Here is an 18310-nt window from a genome sequence, read left to right on the forward strand (position 1 = left end):
AGAAAGTGCATGGTCATGAATTGAACTGGAGATATATGGATTTATTGACTCTTGTCAGTCATATACCCAATCATGGAACACCCAAATGTGTGAAACCTACTAAAGTTAGGCAAAAGGCCTTGGACTTGCATCACACAACTAGAGATTACTTTTGCTTCATTTAAGCTTAATTAACCTACAATTATAATTAAACTCAGGGAAAAATTTTCTCTCCAAATTAAATACAAAAATGTATTACTTCCTAAGTCTGTCCAAAGTTCTTATTATGTTAATATTCAAATTCATAAAGCATCACTAAGTGGCCAGAAACATCTCTAACCTTGACATTTTTTCAGGGGTAATAATAATCTGCAGCAAATGCAGGCCAACCAAAAACCACTTAACTAATTAGTAGTTGCAGTCACCGAGAAAAACATGAATCAACACTGTTATTACAAGTGGCACATTTGAGTGGCATCTAATTATGACTTGATGAGCACGATACTTGCATTATCAACATTACTACTGCATCCCATCAGGGACTAAAAGCTGCTGATGGCATTGACTTCGAGAAACTCCCACTCGATGGTACAGCAGCACCCAACAATCCCCTTGGCAGGGGCACCCTCACTAAATGACACGTTAAGTGTAATTACTGGTAGACATTGTAAATAAACAGGATTGGAAGTGAAAATTGTACCAAGTGCATAAGACACAATCTGACACATTGGAAGTGGCAGCCGTAATTGCGAGTTTCTTTGACTGCTCAAGATCATTTCAACTGCATTTCTCAGAGGACAGTGATTATAACTGTGGAGACAGACGGCATAATGGTATCAGCACTGCTGACAGAGCAGTGAATTAAATTGTATCTGCTGTTGTGTGAAAGCCTTGATGAGAGGTACAGATGCCTTAGTGGTCTTATCATTATAACACAATGGTCATGTTGTCATCAACCTTTCTGGCTCCAATTGAAAAGAAATGATTGTGTGTTGAAGCCCCCCCCCTCCCTTTCCTCACCACCCCCCTCCTCCCCTTCTATCTCTTGTTCTGAATAGAACCAATTTTCAGAGAGCTATGAAATCACGCAATAGGGCCTAAAATGCAGCTGCTTGGCATACAAACGGGTCCCCATTAAACTGGAATCACACACAATATGTGTTTATGCCAGAAGAACAAATAAAAGCTGAGTACAGGCCAAGTTTATTCACAGACACAAAGCCCGTGTAGCTCTTCATCAATATAATTGCCTTTTATATTGTAGTTTAAATAATAGGCTCTATTATTTCCTTAAAATCCTAATATTCCCGGCATTTTATCACTATGTTTACAAGGTATGTTCTTCAAAAAATGTGAAGGAAAGAGAAAAGAAACCTATACAATTTTACAACATCAAATATTACTTTGAATTTTTAGTTTTAACTACTTGACATTTTCTGCCACAATCTGGTATTTCCAGTATCATAACAAAAACATAAACACCCCACACTTTTCACAGGAATTTGACTTTTTATTCAACAATCTTCTTACTTATGGGAAAGTTAGTAGATCATTTCAAAGTAGTGAAGTTTAGGCCTAGTAGAAACACACATAAAAAGCAACATTTATTTTTTTTAAACAGCTTGTAAAAAGCTGTTATATCATTTAATTTCATAAATTAGCTGGTTAGCACAAGCTCATGGTATTTCCACCCTTTTCCATCCCCAACCCCCCATCCATGATTCTATGTCTGCTGTTTTATCAGGCACCATAAGTTTGGGTTGTTTGTTTATTTGTTTTCCTTTTGGAAAAGACAGATCCTCTCCAGCAATACCCTTATCTTTTCTTATCAACAAACTTTCTCATTGGATTATATGCTAAATTAGCAGAACCTAACTGATCTCTTAACTTTATGATCCAATGGGTATGAAAAAGCCTAGTTCAAGCTGCATTGCAATCACATTCATGAGATTTTTATATATTTGGGATAGATGGAAACAAAATCCTCTACCTAGATTGGGAGTTCTTAATCTTTTTTTTTTTTTTTTTTTTTTTTTGGTATCATGAATCTTTTTAGAAATCTGATGAAACCTCTAGCTCTCTTCTCAAAATAATATTTTTGAATTTATAAAATAGAATTACAAGGATACCAATTATACTAAAATATAATTATCAAAATATATATTTTAAATGTCATAGATATCAGGCTAAGAGGTCTACCTTAGAGGTTAACTAATATTTTTTTCCAAACTAGTTTTAAGCAGTTATGTTTAAGCAGTTATAAATTTTAACCAGTTATAATAAGTTATAAGCATATCTATTAATGTTTGTCAGCAAAGATCCAATCACAATCATGTTTATCTATTAAACAGATAATTCTCTTATTCTCCTGAAATTTTAAGCTAATTTTTCTCAGATTGTTGTTGTTTTTATTGTGAAAAGAAGTCAAGAGTATATTCCCATTGGAAAGTAAAACCATGGATTAGAGATATTTTCTTGAGAAAAAACTTCTCTCAGTTAATGGAACATAGGCAAGGCCTATGCATGTTTAAATAGCACATGCTATCATTCTTATCCAACATCACAAAACATGATATAAAGAAGCTATAAAAACTAATATGTATCCACAAAAATAAGTGTGAATTTTAGTTCTAAACAGAGCAGGCCCAAAGGGAATCAGGTTTCAGTCCACAAGACATCTTTTAAAAATTAATTATAAGGAATTTCATGAATATGATGATATTAGTCATCTATCATAGGTCTATCTTAGTGTTCTTTTGGTCTGCAGTGATCATTAGGATGAGAGATGCTTGAATAGGATAAAACGGCACTAGTATTGAAACAAAATATGTGCATAATATTGCCTGATGGCAGCCTATGAAAAATGTAGTCAAGGTAAATATACCATTGGAAAGTTTTCTAAAGTATTACACCATTGACCGTGGTTCTCAAAAGCTATGCCAAACAATATTCAATTACTGGCAAGTTTAACCTATAATAACTATTTTAACAACTCCTCTACACAGTTTACCAAACATTTGACCTGAATTAACCTTTCAAACTTAAAAATTTAGAATACACCAAATATTAAACACAAAACCAAAAACTTTACTAAGGCTAGTTTCCTCAAAGAAAGTGATAATTTCAGGTGAAAACATCCATCTTTATGCTGACTCTTTATTCAGATTAGGTGAGAAAGCAAAAAAAGAGGAATGAGGAAAATGGCAGCTGGGGTGAAAAAATATGTAAAGTCACAACACCAGTTAATGTGGAGGTCATGATCCCTATTGTCACTTTTCCCCTCAAAGTAGCAATAAATTCAAGTACAAAAACCTGAAGTATATCCATTGCATATATCATGAAGTCAACTGTACATCAATAATTCTAACACATTATAAGAGATATTGTCAAAGCTACCATAATAACTCTTTCAGATATGACATAATGTCAATACAAGTGTGAGAGTGTTACATTAATCTGTCTCGTTTGGGGACTAGGAATCCCTAAGCAATCATAATTTATACATTCATAAATAAGAGATACACCCATTACAATATATTGCCCTCAAAAAATAAGGGATATCAACAACACTTTCCTCAGTTTGTCTTTCTTGCTGCCAGGCACCATAAAATAACCCAGCCCTATTTAAATTTAACTAAATTGATAGATTTTACTGATTTTAACAATAAAAAACATAAAATGTTTTATTGCAACAATTACTGGGAGAACACACTTCAAGATACAATCTACGAGCCTGATTATATTGCATCATTTGCAGTTGATTGCAGAGTAGGCCCTGATTCTAAAGGAAAGAGCATTAGAAGTTGGACAGCTTATTCCCCATTTTTCCCTCCCCATATCTAAAACCTGACCAGAGGTGGCTCACTCATGTTCTATGTCCAAGGAAAGCGTAGTAGCAGAAGTATATCATCTTAAAAGAAAATAATATCCCTGAAGCTGAATTTCAGGGGTCAAGAACATCAAATTATCTCTTATTATAAATAAATACAAATATATGTTTATTATAAATAAATATCAATAAAAATGATAGTTATAGATATTAATATGTATTTAGATATTTATATGGATATAGATATATATATTTATGGGTAGATATAGATATGGATAGATAGATGACAGATAAAATATGAATATGGATGATAGAAATATAGATTTAAATACAGATATAAAATAGATGATATAGATATACAGATACAGAAATAGGGGATCTATATAAATATAGGTATAGTGACAGTTCAATATACACAGATAGAAATCTAGATCATATAGATCTACAGAAACAGAAAGAGAGGATCTATATATAGACACAGAGACAGAGTCTAATATACAGATATTGATAATAATAAAGATATGCAGATATAGAGTATATGATACTGATATAGACATGAATTATATAGATATAGATAGTAAAGATAGAATGGAAAATAAGATGAGTCACTTGTCTCTCAGTATAGTAGTCTGGTATTTCTCTGCAAGTGACACATGGCAAGAGGGAGCATGCTAAGGCACTTGCTATGTTTTACTATATGAATGAAATTGAAATATCTACATACTTTTCTGAAACTCCTCCAGTTTCTTAACAGCTTCATCCCGTTCCTGTTTAATTTTGTCACACTGAAAAGGAAAAAAAGAGGAAGGGAATATTAATTTGATTCAAATCTGTGAAATATATTAAAAACTTATTATATGTGAAAAATGCTGGGTATTAAAAATAAAGACTTCAAGATGACTGCAACAAGTTTTGAGGCAGGGATTAAGTAAACATAGACAAGTTATAAAATCAACTTCTGAATAAAATGTTCAGACAAATTTCCAAAAAAATATTTGTCAGGGGAAAAAATTAAAAAGTGATGGTCATTCTCAACTGCTTGAATAAATTTCCTAAAATAGTTTTTCCACCATTGTATTCTGCTATTTTCTAAAACTTTCCAAAAACAGAGACATTTTATTCCAACTATCTATTCAATTATATTTCCATATAACATATTCATGCTAAAAAAAATCAATCTTTAACACAACTCTTCTGCTGTACAATAGTAGCTTCAATTAATGTAGTAGCTGTCATGGGCATTGGTCAACCCCCTTCTTCTCCCATGTAGTCATGTAGGTCAGGTAGAGTTTTAATAAGCTATGAATTCAGCTGTCTCCTCCAGGATCAGATGTGCTAACTGGCCCACTGAAGCTTATACAAAGGACAATTGGTGAATAAATAAATGAAAATATATTGCTTAAGCTTTTACCATGTGTCAAGCTCTATGCTAAGGATACAAATACAAAAACAAAGGCCCTGTCTTCATGGAGCTTAAATTTTAATAAGGAAAGACAACTCATATAAAGGAGTAGTAACCATAAAGTGATATTTAGTTGCAAAGCTATAACAATGGGAGGTAGGGTTGTAAAAGGAGTAGATTGATAATAGAGTTGGCTAGTTTCAGAATAGCAAAAGGGGTAAGAATATGTGCGAAACAACATGAAACAATAAACTGATGAGAAGATGACTAGGGAGTGAAGCATGGTTAGATTACTAAATAAACGCCAATCAGGATTACAGATAAACAAATTCTCCAAAGTAGTTTCTTTTCAGGTCTTGGGGTTGATCCCTATGCCCTCACAAGTCACATCACAACTGGTATTTATAAAACACTTTAAAATTTATAAAGTATTTTATATGCATTGCCTCTTTTGAGACTCACAACAACCTTGTGAAGTAGATTATCACAGGCATTATTATCCCCATTCCAAAAATAAGGAAACTGAGACTCTGAAAGATTATGTGATTTGTTCACTAACACAAAGCTATGAAAAACAGAATTTGGAACTCAGTCTTCCCAACTTCCATTTCAGCACTTTATCTACTATGCCCTATTGCCTCTCTCATCAACGCACACACCAGGAAGAGGTACTTCACTCCATCAATTAACAAGAACTTATTAAATGCTCTTATTTGTACGCCATTGTATACCAGGAACTCTGTCCAACATATGAGATACAAAGACAAAAATGGAATAGTCCTTATTCTAAATTCTCCATTGACAGGTGCTGTTTTATGTTATTGGTACTATGTCCTGCATATTTCTAACCTTCTGTCTTATATTATTTATGATTCTAAGGCAATAATCCTGATGGATGGCTTCTCTTGTGGACATTCTGTATGAACTTTTACACAATTATATTCTTCCACAAAAAAGGTCTTTTTTCTTTCACTTTTAGGCATATGGATCTGTTCTTTATGAGTAAATGTATTAAATATCTACTTCTGAGATGCTAATAGAGCAGAAATAGACTTGGTTGGTGTAAGCTTTGAACTAGAATGTCCCAAATCCTAGCTCTAGAAATAAATTAACCTTATAAGTCATTGATTTCAACCCCCTCATCATTATGAGGAAAATGAGACCAGAGAGGTAATTAGGTAAGTTGACAAATGTTTCATAGATATTAAAGTCATAGAGTCAGGATTTGAATTTAAGGCTCTATATCTCCAATTTCAGGGCTTTCCCTATTCTAATATATACCTATCTGTACTAACTATGAGGCTGCAGGGCCACAAATAACCAACAGATCTCCTCAGGCTGCTGATTTCTTCATACATATGACATCCCTATTGTGGACTGGCTTCCTTCTTGGGATTGCCAAGAGCATTTTCATGATATATGAGTTTACAAAGCCAACCCTAAGATTCACACTGCAGTGTTTCACATGTGCCTCTGGGAAATATACTTATCTAAAAGTTTATCATTAAAGTGGGAAGTCAGTCATGGTATGAGTCTTTTTGGACTAACTAGTACCATATATAAATTGATATTCATTATGATGACCTATCATATAATTTCTTGATAAAAATCTTTTACTCCTATCCTTTGAAAATTCCTCTTTGATTATATGTTGCAACTCTTTTACATTCACCATGTACCACTGCCTTCTGGGTGATATCCATCTTTAAATATTCCATGCTTAGTATATTCTTTTTATTTAAGATAGGGAGTGTGTATTTTAGAAATATTTCCATTAAAATAGCTAAAATGTAAAATTTTCAATGATTAAGAGGCTAATTATCTAGAATTATAAATTATCTAGAAAAATCATTTATGTATAATTCACTTTTCAATGATATTGAATAAGCAAGGTATCATAATAAAGTATATTTGATACTTTTAGTTAGAGATTAACATTCTTTGCAAGCTAGACAAATATATTAAGTCTTTTAGATATGCTAAAATTTCAAACTAGTAAGAGTATTTCAAATAAATGGAAGTATTTGATTTTTTCCTCCCTCAAAGAGTATCCATAGAAACTTCTAAAAAGTTATATATAGTTTTACAAATCTTATTTGGTTTATTCTGGTATATCTATTATTTCTGATTTAACTGATAATGACTCATTTACAAGTGCTTAATCATATATGAACAAGATTGTGAATAAATTTTATTTCCACCACTAATGATTTTCTAGTCACCAGAATACTTTCCTAAATTAGAATGGAGAATATCATTTAATCATTAGCAAGTATAATCATATGATACAATCTTCAGTTGCCATTTAATTTTATGCTATATTTATAATCTAAAAAGCACAAAATTGGGCTTTTCTGGATTACCATTTGATTGTAGACTGTTTTATGTTATGTTCTAGGCATTTTTAGGTATGTCTTACATCTTCCAAATGAAATGGAAGTTCCCTGAGGACAAGAATCAGGATTTCTATTTCTTTTGGGTAAATCAACAGTATGACAACTTGATGAATAGAGTAAGGGTTAATATCAACATGATGATTTGATTCATATTTCCAGTTAATGATTTCTTCAAGTATAATTACTTGAAGTTTTGAGTAAATTTCATATTTCTGAATTTCTCAAACCAGAAGAAATTAAACAGATCATTTTACCAAAGAGGGAGTAGGAGGAAATTCATCTAGAGACATTAAAAGTAAGAGGAGTTTCTCTCCAGTTTGTCTATTTCCCTCTACTCTCAAAGAGCTTCCCAAAAGCATGAGAGGACAATTCATTTTCAATTTTAATCAAACCCTCAGTCCCCTCCACTGGGACTGCCAGTAGCAGCAAAAACATTGAATAGGGACAGCATTCTATTCACACCTAAACAAAGACCACACAGGCCATCAAATAACTGTCAACCAGTAACTTTCTGCCAATGCCAATCTCAGATGGTGGCTCATCAACAGTCCAGATGTTAAAGATTCCATTACTAAAATCTGCTCACATCAAGTCTTAATTTCCTCCCAAAAGGATTAGATAGAAAGCCTCTAGCACAGTCCAGGCCAGTGTGGTCCAGACTTAAAAAACAAACAAACAAACAAAACAAAAAAAAACAACAAAGACAAAAAACCCAGGTGACCAATCTCTACAAGCACAGTTTTTGTGTAATCCCTGCCTTCATGAATAGCAGATTCTCTAGCAGTCTGCAAACCTACAGCTGTGTAATACCAAAGGTCTTCATGTGTCTGTGGCTTCTATTTTCTGCAACTGCTTTATGAGAGAACTGGCAGCCACAGAATCTACCATCTGCTATGGATATTGAAAAGAAAAAAAAATGTACAAGAGCAGCAAATGTAGCTTTACTTATCACAAGATGGAACAAAATCCAATGTAAAGGATGTGTCCATTCTGAGCAAGGGTCCCAATGACCAACTAATGTATATGCATTATTTTAGGTAAGTCCTGAAAAAGATTGTTCTTTTTCACTCAACTAGAAAAGAAGAGGAATGTTAAAAAATATTATAGGTCTTTTAGGTGCAATATTGTATCTTCAGTTATATTACACTAAATCACACAGTCAAAGAACCCACCCCCATCCCAGCTGCACCATTTATATAAACTGCTCCCTTTTTGTGTAAGAATTGCCCGCAAAGACCTCGCAATAGCAACAGATGTTCTCGGGACCATGTTGCTTAATTGTAATTCCCAATGATTCTCTGTTGCTTACAACTCACATGGAACATAGCAGCATGATTGCTGGCTAGTTTAAGCAACCTGGATAATATTACGCCTGCTCTATCGTCTCTATTTTGGCTCTTTATGAAGTGGCAAATTGATCCATGGTTGGCCTTGTGAGTTTTGAAAGCCTTTCATAGAGGAGCCTCTGGCTATTTTCCAAATCTCTTCCTTGAACCTCATCCAGGGAGATACCTGGCTTCTGATCCTGAACCTGAATTTCTGGGTTTGGATAGTCATGTTTACAAAAAAGGACTCCACAGTATGAAGCTGCAACACCCAGAGATGTCTTGTACAGGCCCTTCGCCATTAATATGATCTTAAATTACGATCAACTTTGAATTATCTGCATCAACAGTGAAACAATGAAACATATGACAGAGTGAAAGAATGTCTACAGTCTGTATACAACTGAAAAAATACACACATATGTATATATGTATCCATATACAGGTTTAAAAATACGGATCAAGAAATAGACAAAAATAATCTAAGGACTACAATTGTAAGAATGGTATGAACCATAAAAATCATTGAGTTCAACTCCCTTTTTTTACAGATGAAAAAAACTAGCCCAGAGAAGGGACATGCCTTCCCTAAAAGCATGCAACTAGTAATCATAGCATATTAAATTTAAGCTTTGGTTCTGTGATTATAAATGTTCCAATAGCCACAAGGTGATATATATGTGCAAATTAGTCTTCCATATGCATTCCTTAATCTTATGAAGTAGATAGCTACAAGTTTATTACTCAGTCTAACAGATGAGAAAGCTGAGATCCAAGATTATGCTACTAAAGCCAGACCCTCTGAAACTTAGTACAATGTTCTTTTCAGTAAACTATTGCTGCCTCTTAATTAATCTCAATATGGAAAACTGACAGATGATTGCATTTGGCATCTAAATGAGTATTTATTTTTAAAATGTTTTATGTGATCCTATTTTCCCATTTTCCTCCCTCCCTACTCTAAGACATTTTCATTTATTTTTCTCTTAAAGGAAGAGCCTATGTGTTCTAATATGTATCTTTTTCACATTAATGCAAAAAGTATGCATATAATGAGAATTTATACATATTTCCCTAATATAGAGTAAGTTGCCTCCAGTTATTTTTCAATAAAACTACTATTTTACTGCTTCATTTGTATAACTCAGACTGGACTTCAGCTACAATTTATAAATTGTTATACAAATTCCTACAAACATGTTCAGAGCATACGATAAATTAAACTTTCAATTTGCAAGAAATTCTAATCTCCCTTTTCTCTCTCCAAATGTTTTTGAAGTTCTTTGTTTCACTCCAGTTTTAACAGCAATAAGAAGTTGGAACTACCCTAAAGCTGTCTTACTGCATTCTCCAAATTCTAGGTATTTATTGTGTGTGAGATGGAAACACATGTCATCAGAACAGAGATCCTTGTTCTTTGTTTCTGGATAGATTGCTGTTAATAAGAGACTCATTTTCACTTTCAAACTGCTAAGTAATTACTTTTTTTTTTCCCTGGCACAACCACTTGCTATTCCATCTCAAAGAAATTGCATGTATATGGATGTATTATGCATGAACAGTTAGCACAATAGATGCATATCTTGCTTTTTAAAATGATTTTTTATTGAATCCTTTAAAATAAAATACTTTAGAATCTTTACTCCTGAAAATTATACAAGAGGAGGAAATGTTTAACAATACACAACTCAACCAATACACAGACAGTATCATATGGCTAGCTTCTTGAAATATAAGTCTTGGAAAGTATGTGCTTCTCTCCCTTTTCATTCATGGCTTCTGGCAAGGTGACAAAAACCATGAATGTGTTGCTACAGTATATCACCATAACTACTTCTATTACAAACACTCAGATATTTACTCATTTCAAAAACTACCTCTAAAATATTTTTCATTTTTTAAGGAAATCATCATCAGAATTTGTTCTCTCTTTTTTATTAAGAAATCTGAAGATGATTACAATTTGGTTTGGATAGGATACCCCTCCCCCAACCCACACACACATACACACACACACACACACCCCTTATGTTTTCTTTCACATAGGAAAAAAAAAAGCAAAATCCAAATCACAATTATTTATGATACAGTCCTTGCTCAATACTTTAAAGTGTGTCTTCAATTGTTTGGCAGAATAGTTGGCCAATGAAACATGTTGATGACACAAGTGTAGTGATGTAAGCAATGACAAAATAAAGCATTTATTTGGTTGATAGGCTATTTAATCAATCCACTGTTTTTCAAAAGTGAAAGAAGGTAATTAACAAAGTTTCTATTGAATTCAACATGACAGATCCATCCATTTTCCAAAGTAACAGTAACAATCTCCAACTTGAGAAATAGAACAGAGGGGTATATTGATTTTCACTGTCCCCCCCAATCCTTGGCCATATGTTAGTGAAACAATTCCATTTTAACCATAATATTTTATGGATGAAAGATTCATACTCTCAAGTTCTAGTTGTGGTTTTTGTGCTGTTTCAATATCTCAAATTAAATTTTAATCTTACCTTTCTGAATTGGTGTCTTATGCAAACTTAATGACCATATACTGATTCCAACCTCAAAGTTATTGACGAAAACAAAATTCAAGTCAAATCCCAGTTAGGCAGGCTAAGAGAGTGTGACAACCAAACAAATCATTCAAAATCAATCAAAAAGTCATTGGCGTTTACCTTTAGAATTTTTTATGAGATTATATAGTTATAATATTGATACATAATTATTCATGTTTATATATTCCTTTAAATTTAATAAATTGTTTCTCACAGATAATCCTGAGGTAGGTAACAACAGTATAATTACCTCCATCTTACAGATAAGAAAACTGAGGATCTGAAAGCCCATATTTCTTGCTAACGACCACAAAGCTAAGGAGCCTCAGGTACAGAATTCAAATATAGATCTTTGTGACTCTAAGATTAGCACTCTTTATGCTATGTCACATTGCTTGAGACTGTTTTATGCTTAGTTTTATATTATCTAAAGCATAAGATTTACCTTCCTAATTCTATGGAAATTTTAATGACAATGTTAAGTTTTCAATCGCTATGAAATCTTTATGAAATTTAGGAAATAGTCGAAGCTCCAAACAAGACTATCTTCAATGGAAAATATTAAAGAGAGCCAAACAACAGGCTTCCCAAAATGATATTCTAAAGCCAGACAAAAATGACACCCTCTGTTGTGTTAAATGTATGTTGATTATGAAAACAACTTACACTGGGGGAATAAAAATTCCCTTGGGATCTCCTTGGACAAGATATCTCACAAACATATGTTAGGATTACACAAGAATCCCTGAAAGATGCGATGACAGAAATAACTGGTCAGTGATAGGAGTATCAACATCAAAAAAGGTATTGTCCAGGGAGATGTCTGCTCATTCAAGATATTCAGAGTCATGGTGTTTGTCCTGAGCAAATTATAAATAGAAGATTAATATTTTAAATAAATAGTGAGATTGTCTTAGTATTACTTTTCTTAGATGGAGTTAAGCCAGTAATGGAATAACACTTCTTTAATAATCCATAATCACTAAAAGAGGTGAGCTTAGTGACCTGAACAAGAAAAACTAAGTATATGAAGCATGTGTATTTCACAAATTATGGAATGCAGTTGAATAAGCAGCCAAGTGAATGAAAATTTGGGTGTTGTTACTTGGGAGTTATTTTTTGGACTTGTGACTTCATTTATGTAGAGAATTCTGAATAAGGAAAGCAAATACTAATGCAGATTAGATTATACACTAAATGCAGTTTATATTCTTAGAGAGCCTCTACAGAAGTCCATGTCCAGAATCCATGTCCAGAATATACATATATATAGTCTGGAAGACTCTGATCCTGATTCCCAATTCAGGATTCCTTATTCATTTGTTTTATCAATACAAATACATTAAGCAGGCACTGCAAATTAATATAGCTCAGAGATAGCTATAGAGGTGGTGAAATGGCTAAACAATATTTGTGAAACTGTGAAAGAACTGCTTTCAATAATTCTGAATTATTTGCTACCACAAAATCCCAATGATGTTATATGCCTACAAATCATGGAAATGACACAATGTAAAAAAAATCAAGACTATCAGAGATCTAAACAGAAATGGAAAAAGTTAGAGAGAGAGAGAGAGAGAGAGAGAGAGAGAGAGAGAGAGAGAGAGAGAGAGAGAGAGAGAGAGAGAGAGAGAGAGAATGGTAAAGTAGACTGCTGAAGACTGCTAAAATGACTTGTCTCTTACACCAACTCTCTTGGACATCATTGAAGATGTATATATATATATATATATATATATATATATATATATATACACACACATATATATATATACACACACATATATATATACACACACATAAAAGGAGATCTCTTATAATAGGATTGAGGCATTACAGAGAGATAGCCCAAGAATAATACCAATACCCATAAAATATTAAAAGAACTAGAATAAAGTATCTAGTCCATTGGGAAACATCTATGGAAGACTTATGGACAGATATAGATAGGAGGCATATTAAGATGAGAAGGCATTTATACATAGCTTGTTTTATATATTTGTTTGCTTGTCATCTCTACCTTTACACTCTGAGCTCCTTGAGGGCAGAAATTGTTTTTTGACTTTCTTTGTATCCTCAGTACTTAGCACTGTGCCTGGTACATAGTAGGAATTGAATAAGTATATACTGACTGAATCAACATACGGTCTTTTGACATTTTCATAACTTCTTGGTAAGAATATCAAATAGAAAGAAAGTCCAACTTAAGATATTATAAGTATTTCTTCCATCTTATCTACAAGTTTCATTCCTCTGGCATTAAAAAACAAACAGCAACAAGAGATTCATATCAGTAATTTTTTCAACTGATGCTGAGGCCAACTCACTATCAAGGATGTCTGTTAACACTCTCGTTTATCAGTATATATATTCTGGACACACAATGTAAATGAATTTGGATCAGAAATCCAAAGATGGATAAGTCACTACTCTTTTCAAATCACATAATTCTGTCTAGAATCTTTTCTTTGTTCTTTCCTTTACTTTCCCTCTGTCTACAAACCCTTACCTAATGATGCTTTGCCCAAAGAAATGAAAATTTTCATCTCAGATAGTTTGCAAGATATAGAACCAAGCCTTATATCCAGATCACTCTGGATCTCATTGATTAATCAATGAAAGATCCCAGGCCAAGCTCACTGATTGAGCCTGGATTGACTCAAAGTGAATATAAATAGCAATTGTTTCTGTTTTGGTTATAAACTCTAAAATTCTTCCTCTCTTAGACTGATTTACATACATACAAAAACATCAATACATATATATGCATATACATACACATACATTATTCTGTAATAAATGGTCAGCAGGCTGATTTCAGAAAGGCCTGGAGAGACTTATACGAAAAGATGCTAAGTGAAGTGAGTAGAACCAAGAGGACATTGTACACTGCAACAAGATTATGTGATGATTAACTGTGATAGACATGATTCTTTTCTGCAATGAGATAATTCAGGCCAATTCCAATAGATTTGTGATGGAGAGAGCTATCTGCATTCAGAAAGAGGACTATGGAGAATGAATGTAGATAACATAATATTTTCACCTTTTTGTTGTTGTTTGCTTGCTTTTTTTTTCTTTGTCATTTTCCCCCTTTTGATCTGATTTTTCTTGTGAAGTATAATAAATGTGAAAATATGGTTAGAAGAGTTGCACATGGTTAGCCTATATTGTATTACTTTCTATTGGGGGAGGGGAAGGTGGGGAAGAGGGAGAATAGTTTGGAAACAAAGTTTTACAAGAGTGAGTGCTGAAAACTATGTTTATTTTTTAAAAATAAAAAAGCTATTATTATTTTTTTAATTGGTTACAAATGCAATGACCAACCATGATTGAGAAAACCAATGAAGACTCATGTTCTGACAAAGAAGCAATAGATTCAAGATACAGAATGAGATAAATATTTCTGAACATGAATAACCTAGGAATTTTTGTTGTTTGACTATGGCATAATTGTTACAAAGATTTTTTATTTATTTCTTTTATGTTAAATGTGGGAATAAGAGGGATATATATTGAGTTCCTGTTAATTAAAAAGCAAAATAAAATGGAAAAAAATTACAAGTTTTTTGATAGTGGGAAATATTTCAGTTTTGCATTTGCTTCACCAATATCTATGTAAGTGCCTGGAGCATAGTAAAATGTTTTTTCCCAATCATTTATCTAAAAAGAGACAAACAAAAAGGAATCTGAGTTTCCTTTTCTGTTCCCCAAAATAAAAATTATCCCCATATTCAAGTACATGATAAAAAAATGGTGAAGGGGAGCTATTTTGTCTTCCCTATCCCTGATAATTGAAATTAAATGTCTTTGGCATATTGTTAATTGAGAGTCCCAGGCATAAGAAAATTGCTTTGCTCAGAGAATGGGGTTCTGCATTTGCCACCACTAGAACTAAAGCTGCTTTTACTCTTTCTAGTCTGGATAAAAGGCTTTTATCACATGTTTCTTTCCATAGGTATACACTTCCTCCTTTGGGTAAAGATCCATAACAATAAAATGGCCTGTCTTTTAACAGAGACTGATAAATAGTACATTGGGAACTTGAAACCACTCTACTTTGTTATACCCAACCAACCAGGTTGCTCTCTATCCTTTCTTCTCATTTCTATTAATAGTTTTAAAGAACTAGAACAGAAAAGATCAATAACATATACTATACATGGATATGATAAAAGCTGACATACTCCAAATAGTGAAATATGTAAATAGTTAATGGCCTGAGGTAAATTAGCTCTACTGTCAATCATATGCTCCTTTGCTATGCTTTACCTATAAAGTCAGAGTTTTCTGAACAGGTGTTTCATTTAAAGTACTACTATAATAACCAGGTCTTATTTTGTTTAAATTTCATGTAGAGGCATCATGGTACACTGGAAACGTAGTGGATTAGAATGAAGACCTAAGTTACTCACTGCATACTATCGAGGATTATTAGAGACTTCCTTCTGAGAATTACCATGTATGCCATGTCAGCTAGTAGGGTGGACCCAGGAGGTGAAAAAGGGACTTGGCCTCTGAGGCAGGAGATTGTGTCTTAGATATTTTCTTAGGACACAGGACTAACTCCAGGTGTCTCCCTTCTGCAGATCCACCTATGCAGTGCTGAGTGGGCTAGGCACAAGGTAATTCCAGAGGAGAGTAAATATAAAAGGCCAGCTTTGCCACAGGCAAAGAGAAGGAAAGTCTCTAACAGGATAACCATCCTATACAATCTGTGAAATCTTGGGCAAATCTAATAATCTCTGTGGTTTTGAATAGCTCCTCTATAGAATGTGAAAGTTGGGCTAGAAGACCTCAGTGGTCCTTTCTAACTCTAAATTTATGACACCAATACTCAGATACAAAATACTGCATTAGGGACTGGAAAAACAGAAGCAGTAGAAGGTATGATTTCTATTTTAAGAGGTTTATAAAGTATAGTTGGATATCCAAGACATAACTATAAATAGATGCCAGTACAAGACAATGTAAGGATCACTTATGACTGATCCCCATTCATTAATTCATTTATTCAATAAATATTTATCAAAGATTTCACTCTTCTCAAGGCTCAGATCCAAGCCCACAAGTGAATGAGAAGAGGAAACACCACAAAAATATTATCTATGTTTATAGTCATCTTATCCTAAGATCCTGACAAAGTATTGGGTGAAGGAACTGAAGATCATTTAAAAAAAACTTGGAAAAAAAAAAAGAAAAACTACAGAGTAGAAAGACAGCATAGTGGATAAAGTGCTAGACCATGACTCAGAAAAACTCAAGAATTTTGTGGCTGCCTGTGAGTCTGATACCTCTACTCCACCATACTCATTACAGTACAACTTTTCTTGTTTCTCCTAAAACCTCCCATAGCACACCCACTTCCAAGTTGGAGACTTTACCTGATACTTCATTTTTTAAAACGGAGACTATGTGCCAAGAACTGCTTATTCTCATCTCATATCTCTATGACATCATCACTCAATATCTCCTCCTACACTTCTATCTCTAATGAAGCAGTGGCCCTTCTTCCAAGGAATATTGTTCTTATCATCATCCTCACTCTATAATCTTTTTTTGGGGGGAGGAAGGACAAGAAATTGGGTCAAGTGATTTTCCCAGGGTCACCACAGCCAGTAAGTGTCAAATGCCTGACAACTCCAGGGCCAATGTTCTATCCACTGTACCACCTAGCTGTCCCACTCAACATAATCTTTAATCTTTCTCCATCTACAGGCATCTTTCCATTTTGCTGATAAACATTCCCATGCTTCCCTAATCTTTAAATATCCTTCCCTTGATCACACTATTATACTAGTTATTTTCCTCTTTCCCTTTTCTCCATTCCCTCTCTTCTAAACCCTCTTTTGTAAGCTGGCTTTTGCTCTTTCAATTAAAAGCTTTTTCTCCAAAGTTTCCAATGATGGAATTTTAATTACTTAATCTAATGGCCTTTTCTTATCTTTTTTGATCTCTGTGCATCATCTGACACTCCTGGTCATCTTCTCTTAAATAATCTCTTCCTACTGAGTTTTTATGACACTAATCTCTCTTGATTCTCTTCCTAACTAGCTGACTACTCCTCCTTAGTCTCCTTTACTGGATTTTCATACATACACACAAGTGTATCCATGTGTGCAGATGTATACATATATATGTGTGTGTATAAATATATATATACACACATATGTATATATATGTACATATATATATATATGTTTCATGTATACAACTTAGGTAGCTTCAAAATTAAATAGCTATGGTGGTCTATGACAAAGTTTCTTGAACTATGAGTTGCAACCACATTCACTTAACTAAATGTGAAAGTTAAGAAATTATGATTTATTATCAGTAAATTTTTGATTTGGACACCTATTTTACATACCTATATATGCAGGGCCATGTGAAAATTTATTGGACAAAAAGGAGTTATGAATGGAAATTTTTATAGGTATAGATTTTGCAACATTTTTGAGTTGCCAAAATGCCTTTGAATTTTGTGTGAAAGGGAAGAAGTGATCCTAGAGTCCAGATATATCCACATTCAATTATATGCTTTTTACCAAAAATGTACAGTCTACAGCTAAGATTCTGTCTAATTTTGAAATGTTACTCATCTGTTCATCAGAGAGAATGAATACCTTCTCTGTGAAGTGATAAACTGATTTATAAAATAAATGATATGATCCCTACCTTCTAGGCTCAAGGAATTTGGGAGAGAGAATAAGAAAAGAACACAAATAAATATGATATAAATTAAATGTAATAAGAATGTTTGAAAAATATGAAATAATAGGAGGTCAGATTTCAATATCTGGTACACAGTAGGTGCTGTGTACCAG

The 18310-nt window shown here is 33.3% G+C and overlaps 1 protein-coding gene across 3 annotated transcripts in view; it reads right to left on the bottom strand.

Annotated features, from left to right (window-relative positions):
* Positions 1–18310, bottom strand: part of SHTN1 (shootin 1) — a 106245-nt gene that overhangs the window by 71605 nt on the left and 16330 nt on the right. For all 3 annotated transcript variants that reach the window (XM_074295703.1, XM_074295705.1, XM_074295702.1), the window contains exon 3: positions 4533–4593. In XM_074295703.1, the coding sequence (XP_074151804.1) occupies positions 4533–4593 (61 nt within the window). The remainder of the gene's footprint in view (positions 1–4532; positions 4594–18310) is intronic.

The sequence above is a fragment of the Sminthopsis crassicaudata genome, chromosome 2 (genome assembly GCF_048593235.1).
Source record: "Sminthopsis crassicaudata isolate SCR6 chromosome 2, ASM4859323v1, whole genome shotgun sequence".
Lineage (NCBI taxonomy): Eukaryota > Metazoa > Chordata > Mammalia > Dasyuromorphia > Dasyuridae > Sminthopsis > Sminthopsis crassicaudata.